Here is a 9,752-nt window from a genome sequence, read left to right as displayed (position 1 = left end):
ATTGGGGATTTTGGCGATGGCGGTGAGGGCGGCGGTCGCGTCGTTCTGGACGTTGGTGATGTTGGTGGCGGTGGGAGCCAGATTGGCCATGGAGTTGTTGATGGCGGTCAGGTTTCCGTTTAGATAGCCGAGCTGAGTGTGCAGCTGGATGAGTCCAGCGAAGAAAGAAGAGCCATCGGTTGTGACGTTTCCATTGATGAGATCATCCATCACGATGGAGGAAGCGCAGGTCATGCTGTCAAGACTGGTGCTGATGAGCTGTGACTGGGAGAAGCCAGCAATGCATGCACCAATGCACAACAATAAAGCTAATACGAGGGTGACGGTGGGCCAGTAAAGTTCGCACTTGGTATATTGCTCCTCCTCGCTCTTCTGGCAGCATTTGGAAGGACAGCAGTGCGGGCAGGTGCAGCAGCAGAACAGAAAAGGGCCGAGCAAAACCACCAAAGCCAAGCCTAGAATGAACGGCCGATGAATCCAGCCACTTCACGGCATTGGACTGCAGAGTGGAGGTGGTATTGGCTGTATTGCCGGCGAGGAGGTTGTTAAAGAGTTGATTTCTATATTAAAAAGCGGGTACCCGTCGATGGTGAACATCGATTTCATCTGAGCGCTATAGACTGTGTATGCGGATGCCTGTGAGGTGTCGGTGAGGGTGGTGCGTGACTTCCCCGCACAGAAGTTATTAACGGATGTAGTTCTGGTGGTGGTGGTCACGTAGGAAGCGGTGAGTAGGCGGGATGTGGCGGTGTCTGGCTCTTGGTCGCTTCCCTGGAGGTAGAGGACGGCAGTGATGAGGATGGCTAGGCCAAGAATCGTTATATTCTTCTTGCTTTTAAGCATAGAAACAAATTAGAATTATAGAATGCGTTTAAACGTACCTATATATAATCAATGATCTTCCTATACAAACTTCGGAGAGAAGTTTTTTCGGTTTGTTGGGAAGGGAAAAATCAGTTGAAGGTATGTAAGCAAGGGGGAAAGAAGATGATATCGTATTATCGTCGTTTATTCGGTAGGATAAAAATGATTTACTTAGAATATCATTATCATCAATCCCAGTTGTAGAATTCGGATTTAGATTTGGTTCACGAAGATAACAGTAATCATTTCTTCGATCTGGAATTCATTCACTCTTATTCGATTAATCTTTTCTTGATTATTAAGATTGCAATTTCAATTTATTCCACCACAACCTTCCAGCTTCAAATCCTCAGCCCATATGAATGTAAAAAGTATATAAAAATCATGAGAAGTTGGTTCAGCAGCTGAGACACTAAATTTAATCTAAAAGGCTCCCCTTGACGAGATACTTAGAAACTTTTATATTATATATAAGCTTTTTGGGTAGCATGGCGAAGCATTTCCTCCCCACCCTGCACCGATTCCGCATCATACACAGATACACCCCCACCAATCCCAACACCCCCACCGTCATTATCATCGCATACCCTGCCAGGTTGCCGAAGTTATTCTGTTTCTCAGTGAGATAGGAACTCACCTCACCCTTGAAGGCTGTATTCAGGATCGATATGATAGAGTCTAGTCCTCTTCGGGCAAATATAATCTCGGCGAAAGTAGGGTATGTCGATGACTTGGAGTCATAGTCCTTGCCGAATTAGCTCAGTCGTTTCTTGTGGTGTTCCATGGTGTTGTGGAGCGTTAGAGGAAAGGCTTCGTTGAATCCCTTGTTGAGGATGCCATTCATGACCTTGTTGCAGTCCATAGACGAGAAGAGAAGATCCTTGCGGATGGCTGAGATGAAGCCTGGGTTTAGGCATACGTTTTGCGTGAGGATGCTCGCTTATTGGATGATGAAATCATTGAAAGAGGACGGGAGGGCTGAGGAAACGAGGCTGGGTATATGCAAATAGCCATGAATCTTCTACTCGCATCGCTGATCAGGAGGCAAGAGCTCCTGCACTGCCTACCGATAGTAGTTCTCAGCATATGCGGTGTTCATTTTGCTGGTGAGTTAGATTTGCGCAGTGTAATCGATGATGGATTTTACCTAGTTTTTGTAGATGTCTATTTCCCGATAGCACATAAAATAGAAAAAGACCCATGCTAGCAAGATCAAGATAAGGATGAGATTGTCGCTCATTAACGCACGTGAAAATTTCTATTTTTGTACTGGCTATAAAGGAGCCTTTTGCAAAAATTTATAATGGTGATCCTCCAGATGATCCTTCGCCTGTTTTGCATCACTCGTGCTCATCAGTACCACTTCTTTGAACTTGTTTAGATGGGAGAGTTGGCTTTTGATCATCTCTTTGGTCAATTTTCCATGCAGATCCAGGATGCTCCAGGTCACCATTCTTACCTTCATGTATTGCACCTTCACCACAAAGATAACAATTATCAGGGCCAGACTAGCAGAGATCAAAATGTAGCGCTACTGCTACTGGCTCTAGAGAAGAATGTCAGTATCAATCGGCACCAAAGCTTCAATATAAGTATCGACGATATTGGCGTTCATCAAAACAAAGGAAAAATTAGTGGTGGTAGCTGTGGCTAGAGATCTCTTAACACCCTCCAAAATGGGCAGTAAGGAAGTGGGATCAGTCAAGCCTTCCAGCTTGTATTTGGGGTATTTGATCTAAAAAGGGATAGGATTGATCCTGGTGGAAGGATCGACGGAGATAGATAATAAATTGCCGAGAGTTTTCACCACTTTGGCCTTATACTGGAGCTGGAACTGAGTAACGTTGATCTTAGATTTAGGCATGATGAAATCTTTGGGGTAGGTTAGCGTGTGGATGTAGATATAGTATTGATAGAATAGCACATAGATGGACTCGTAACTGCTCACCTCAGCAGCGTAGTCGTTTATCTTATCGGACAGGGCATTCGCTGAGGTGTTTAGCACTGAATTGAACTACAGGAAGCCACTCAGTCCAATGACCAAGAGGATGATGAAGAGTATGATGAGAGTGCGCATGTAGGTATGGTTTACGATGCTCCTGTGCTGGCTGAGCCGCTCATCTAGGATCTACTCATACGGGTTTTTGATGGGACAGAAGGTGGTGGATTCGTTAATCTCCCTTATCGATAGCTTCTTCTCAGTGAATTTGAGCCGGTCGTGGATGTTGACTTCGCTCATCGATATTCCCATGTTCTCCTCCAGTTTGGAAGTAATCACAAGCAGGAAAAACCTGCTCTCCTTTGTCTCGTATATTTCAACCAATTTTAGCACGTGCTGGTGGCTGCTTTTCAGGGACATCTTAGAGGAAATTTTCTTTTATAACTTCTTGAGATTAACCTCGCAGACTCTCTACTCGTTCGCCTGCGCTCGGGAATAATTGCTGATAAAGGTGAGATCGATCCCGAGCAATTCCTAAGCTGTAAGGCTGAGGCTGTCTTGCTCTGCTACGTCATAGGCCTCGTAGAAGGACTTAGACAATTTTACAATGCGATCCATGCTCAGCGAGTAGACCAGGAAGGACTCATTGATGCAATTGAAGCTGTTCTTAATGTGGATGAGATACTTGATCCCTCCTGAGATTTCAGGCAGGATCTTGAAGGCGCATTCGAAGGGGAAGAAGACGTTGGGATTTTGGGTGGAGCAGAAGGGGAGGATGATGCGGGTGGAGGAGGGAGTGCTGAGCCACTTGTTGATATGGGTGCGATAGTACTCGTGGAACTCGGGAGGGACGATCGATAGCACTTCGCTGCCGATGAGGAAGGCCTGCTTTGTCTGTATCTGGCTGCTGAACTGCTGCGAAATGTCCACTATTTGGTTGTTGTAGACCAGGATGAACTTGGTCTATCCCATCTCGCCCAGGACCTACTTGTGCTTGCTGACGTTGAGCAGCGCGTGCTGCTCGTCTAGCGAGGAGTTGCAGAAACTGTGCTGGATCGAGTTGAAGATCATCGCTTCCGTCCTCACCTCCTTGTAGGTCTTGAGAACGGTCAGGAGGTCGATGCACTCCTGCTCCACCTTGCAGAGCTCCTCCAGGTCCCTCACCATCTTCTCCTCCTTCGCCCTGCCTGCAGACCTCCACAGGGAAGTGTAGAGGGCGACTGCCTGTTCGGCCTTGCGGTGGAACTCCTCCTTGTACTTCTCCGCGCGGATCACCACCATTCCTCCGATCCTATCGTCGCCCAAGAACTCTCGCTCCAGCTTGTGCACCAGTTTCATCATCCTGAGCCGCTCCTCGAACTTGCCCCTCTCCTCCACCGACCGGCTGACCGTGTGGATGCGCGTCAGCACTTCCATGCTGAACTACGCCCCGTACAGCTCCGCCTCCGAGTTCTGGATGTCCAAGAGCAGGTCTGCAGGATTGATGGCCTTATCGAGAGCCAGCTTTGCCTTGAGGAAGCAGCACAGGGCGTTCTTGGTCATCTCCTTGTGCAGTCCCTCCATGACTGCTTGCTCCTACAGTCCGATGCTGAGGTCGTGCATCCTGGCCTCCTCCTGGAACCGATGGACGATTCTGTAGATATTCCATTCCTCAGCCTTGGATATGGAGTCCCCGTTGTGCAATTTGACGATGGCGTTCATCAAGACTTCATTGGCCTGTTCGGATTGCTGCGACTAGGCGGGGAGGAAGAACTCAACGGCTGGGATGGCGAGGGTGATGAGGACCAAATGCAGCCAGTGATATCCTTGGCGAAATTTACATTGATAAATACCACGATGTTGTAGGCAGTATCGAGCAGGAGATAAACGCGCTGTATAGTGGCAAAACTACCATTTTGGAGCACCTCTGCAAGAGGAGAAAAAGATTGAGCGTGGTCAAGCACAGGGGCGAAATCTACGGCGAGACCATCCATATGAGTCCAATCACTCCAGGAAGTATTCCCCGTAGAGCAGTCTAATCTTATACGCGTAGATAAAGCGGCGACCAAAGTGAAAGTAACAATCCTGAGTTCAAAGCTAGAGCCACAGGTATACTGATAACATAATGCTTACAGTGATCACCAGTACAGAGCAGGGCACTAGTATTATCTCATATATTATAAGCCAGTATGCTACATATTTCTGAATGGCTAGACGAAGTCTATTTGCATCGGTATTGCCCTATTTCACCTCAGCAGCACCATCGCTACTGAGAGGGTGACAATTTGGAGCGAGACTGCGAAGAGGATCCACGTGAGGGCGGTGGAGATGGCTGGATGTTTATGGATGTATCGATCTGCTAGCTGGGTTAAGGGCGGGTTACCATTATATTGGCGAATATAATGTTACTCGCCTAAACGATCGAATTAGTAATGGTGAGATAAATGACCGAAACCAAGGCGGCGGTGAAATTGAGTCTCTGCGGCCAGCTGCCCAGTCCCACCCCTTCCTCCTTGATGAGGACGGTCTGCAGCATTTCCCCCTGGACCACGAAGGCCATCTTTTCCATTTATATTTAAATTTTATAAAGAGGACCATCGACTATCACTTGCCCATAGGCTGTCAGTACTGCTGGGCGAAATGATTAGTTATGCGGTGGCTGGTCTTGGGTGATCTGTATTAGTAATATGGGGTTCTTCCAGGTGGGGGAATGGTGAATATTTCTATTTTTATCTTTTTGTTTTGAAGATTCTATCGAAAAATTTGATTAAGGGTGCCCCCTTCCGCCACGGTTGGGTTGCCTTAGCAGGAGGGTCGCTAATAAATACCGCAAAATCTGTGAATCAACAACTAGTCTTCCACTGACTCAATAATCATTTTTTTACGCCACTCTCACTACCCCACCTCCCCCAAAAACCCCACCCAAACTTACATTCAAATCGTCTCCAACCACCGTGCCACTTTCACACTCCATACATCGGTCCATTCGACTTCAAAAAATGGAATGGCGGTTAGGGGATGGTTAGCCGATAAAGAAGTACAAGTTTGGGTGGGGGTTGCCTACCTGGTGGTAAGTTGAGGGCGGCCAATGTCTGATTGGTTTTTTTGGAAATTTCAAAAAAGAATATGGTTCAAATAATATCGGCATATAATTCAATCTGAAGCTCTGCCATCGGCCCACCCTGCCACCTTATTTAAACCGGCCCATCTTGGCATTTTTGCATTTTAAAGTTGAAAATCAAGAGAGGGGATCACTGCGCGGCCTGGTAGGCGTGGAGCCTGCTGACGAGTTCCGGTTTGTACTTGCAGTGCAGGTACTTGATGTTGACGTTGATGTTGGCCATGATGATGGCTTCTTCGAGCTTGCCGGTGCGGTTGAGCACCAGGAAGAACACCCTCCTGCGCTCCAGGTTCATCTACCGCGTCTCGTAGGCTCGCGGGGCACGTACTCGGCGATCGCTTCCTCCATCTCCATCAACTAACTATTATCCTATTATCATCACCATCTCATTCATAACGCCCATTGCTTATACTTCCATACATCCGCATTTTTAAATGCGGGTATCTGCCCGGAAGGAAGCCAGCGGTCTTTGAGCAGAATGGAGGCGGGGTTTGGGAGGGGGGATTGGTTTTTATGTTCCGCTGATTATTCTTGCGAAGAGTATAAAAATGAGGGAGTCAGGGCCTGAGCCTGCCCGTGAACAGTTTTCCGGAGATTCTCTTGGAGGCGAACAACCGCTCGTTGCTCCTGCTGCTTAGCAGCATCCTCCTGCTGGCGCTCGAACTGCTGATGCGGGAATGCGATTTCTCCAGAGAGGTCTCCTCGTGGGGCGCCCGCTCCTTCCCCTTCGGCACCATCAGTGCCTCAATCGTCTTGATGTCTTGGCTGCACTCCTTCACCTCCCTTCCCAACCGCACCACCTCATCGGCTAGCCGTTTGTTCTCCTCGTTGTTCCTGGCGATCTGGGCGGCTAGAAACTCCACCATTTTATCAAACGGGCCTTCATTTCTTCCTGGGAGCCCTCGATGGCGGTGACCGACTGCGCCAGTCTGTCCCCGTCCTGGAGGTCGTAGTTGGAGGACCACAGGTCTTCGCAGGATTTGAATTGGTTGCTGAGGTTGGCGGGACTGTGGGGCGAGGCGGTGGAGGGCGAGAGTTTATCGCTGTCCTTGCGCGGTTTGGGCAGCTGCTGGTGGCTGGATTGGGTCTTCACCTTGGGAGCCTTCATGAATCAAATTATTATGGTTGGCAAATCCAATAGACTTCCAGTCAAAAAGGGTAACTTAGCACCCGAAGCAAAGATAGGAAGCGAAAATCTATTTGAAGGGTGGAGCGGACCCAGTATCGAGTATTTTTATTCGAAATTGGAAAATAAATATTTGGGAATTTAATCGACGAACTCAACTCCCATCAAATGCCAAACTATCAAAAATGTGTTTTTGGCAAAATTAAATGGATAATCACTTGGCTTTCTTTCCTCGCTGATTCGCCGTTGAAAGCCATATAACAGGGCCTATATCCTTGCTTGGTTTGAGTTTTGAAGCCAAGCATATTTTGCCTATTGTAGTTATTTGATTTTTGAATTTGATTTATTAATATTGGTGCTTTTTCAATATAATTTATTGATCAATCGCTCTACAGTTGAATCATGCCCTCTTCTTCTCCAAGCAGCCGCACTATCCTCCTCTTCGCGCTCTTCTTGCTCTCGGCCTTCAGCTCTCCTTCCGTCAGCAGCAGCCACGCCACCACTGACGCCAGCTTCATCTGCTGTCCCGATACATACGTCTTCGACGATGCATCTCTCTCCTGCGTCTGTCCTCCCTCTACGCCCTACGTCCACATCAGTGGTCGCTGCACCGCCTGCAGTCCCCTCAGTTTGGAGCAGCTCCTCCAAGACTTGCATCACCTGCCACGCCCCCGCCCAGTTCAATCCCAAGACCAGCAACTGCGAATGCCCTGCCACCCACCCGCACCTCTCCGCAGACGGACAGTGCCTCTCCTGTCCCGCTCCCAAGTTCTGGAACTGCAAAACGCAGAAGTGCGTATCATGTCCCAGCAACCTGGAATACGACCAGCAACTGAGGCGCTGCACTTGCCCCAAGGCACTGCCTTACCTTGCATTCAACAACAGCTGCGTGGGCTGCGCTTAGGGAAGCAACTGGGACTCCTTCAACCGCAAGTGCATCGTCTGCCCTGTCGGAAAGACCTTCGATGCTGCTACTTCCTCGTGCGTATGTCCCCCCTCGCAGCCCTACCTGGCTAAGGACTCCTCCTGCGTGGCCTGTCCCTCGCCCAACTACTGGAACGCCAACACGAAGACCTGCATCCCCTGTCCCGAGAACCACCACTACGACAACGCCACTCTCAACTGCGAAATGTGCTGCAGGGGTTCGTCTACGACTTCCACTTGCACAAGTGCGACTGTCCTCCCACCGCGCCGCATCTGGACATCACCGGCAGTTGCATCAACTGCTCGCCCCCCACCGTTTGGAGCTCAGAATCAAAGACATGCACTCAGTGCAAGCCCCATTGAAATTCAACGCAAAGACGCAGGATTGCAGCTGTCCTTACGCCACTCCTCTCCTCCTCAAGGGAGAGTGCCAGAAATGTCCAAGCAGCACGCCAATCTTCGACGGGAGAGGGTGCGTGGCTTGTCCTGCCGGCAGTTTCCCGGACAGTGCAGGAAGGACCTGCATTTTCTGTCCATAGGGTCTTATCTACAGTCAAAGCGAGGCCGGTTGCATCATTCCTCCCCAGTGATCCATCTTGTCATATTTTGCATCCATCTGTTTCCTCCTTGGGCCTGTTTCTATATTGATTATAATTGTAACTGATGGCTGAGGACAGGTACGTGTTCATCGTTGAGTGGTTCGACTCTGCGGCTTCCCTGGTGAGGACTTACAACCTGACCTACTTCCTCAAGGACAAGTCGATTGAAATGGTACTGCTCGCCGCACCTAGTACGACGTCAAGAATAAACGCATCTTCCTCAAACGCTGCGAATACGCCTCCCTGCAGCTCAAGGACATCTTCGTCGGAGCCGTCCTCAACGTCTACGCCAGACACTTAAAGTTGTCGACTTCGCAGATTAGTTCACACGCGGCAAGTTCGAGGTCCAGCGAGGCAAGTAGAATATCCATAACGCAGAGGACTGCTTCTAATTACCCCCGATGCCTATCTCAGCATTGGAAAGATCATCAACGCCGCAGAGGAAGCAGGCTTTTCCATTACCAACCTCAAGATCGCCAAACTGGGCAAGCAGGAGGCGGAACGACTGTTTTAGGGGCATCGAGGCAAGCCTTACTACAACGAGCTGACCAGTCACGCCACTTCTGACCTGGTGGTGGCGGTTGAGGTGCTGGCTGAGAACTGCATCAACAAGATCAGGGACTTCACTGGCTCCATCCGCAGCCAGTTCGGACAGGACCAGGTGCGGTCGGCCATCTACGGCAGCGAGTCTGCAGCGGGCGCCGCCAAGGAAATCGAGCTTTTCTTCTCCGCCAAGTCTCCGCTCCAGGCTCCCGCCTACTTCACCAACTGCTCCTGCCTGGTCATCAAGCCTCACCTCATCACCGAAGGCTACGTCGGACAGATCTTCGACGCCCTCCTCACCGCCGGCTTCGAGTCAGCGCTGCCGAAATGTTCTGGCTCGACCGTCCCTCCGCAGAGGTAGTGCAGCCGTTATTTAGGAATTCTTGGAAGTCTACAAGGGCGTGGTGCCTGAATACAACCAGATAGTGGAGGAGTTCACCAACGGTCCCTGCATCGCTTTGGAGGTGCGTCAGGAGAACGTGGTCCCAGCCTTGCGCGAAATCTGCGGTCCTCACGACCCTGAGATGGCGAGGACGGTGCGTCCGAAGTCTCTGCGGGCGGTGTTCGGGAAGGACAAGGCGAAGAACGGAGTGCACTGCACGGACCTGCCGACGACGGCATTCTGGAAGTGGAGTATTTCTTCAACATCCTCCAGAA

At 49.7% G+C, this 9,752-nt stretch overlaps 1 protein-coding gene across 1 annotated transcript; it reads left to right on the top strand.

The window, feature by feature from the left end:
- The first annotated feature begins 8,616 nt into the window (after positions 1-8,616).
- Positions 8,617-9,456, top strand: LOC116244914 (uncharacterized). The gene is made up of 2 exons (XM_031616717.1): positions 8,617-8,724; positions 9,067-9,456. The coding sequence occupies exons 1-2, from the start codon at positions 8,617-8,619 to the stop codon at positions 9,454-9,456; spliced, it is 498 nt and encodes a 165-aa protein (XP_031472577.1).
- The last annotated feature ends 296 nt before the right edge of the window (positions 9,457-9,752 follow it).

This window comes from Nymphaea colorata, unplaced genomic scaffold (genome assembly GCF_008831285.2).
Source record: "Nymphaea colorata isolate Beijing-Zhang1983 unplaced genomic scaffold, ASM883128v2 scaffold0376, whole genome shotgun sequence".
Lineage (NCBI taxonomy): Eukaryota > Viridiplantae > Streptophyta > Magnoliopsida > Nymphaeales > Nymphaeaceae > Nymphaea > Nymphaea colorata.
Note: the sequence above shows the minus strand (reverse complement) of the source record. Positions and strands in the feature narration are given on the sequence as shown.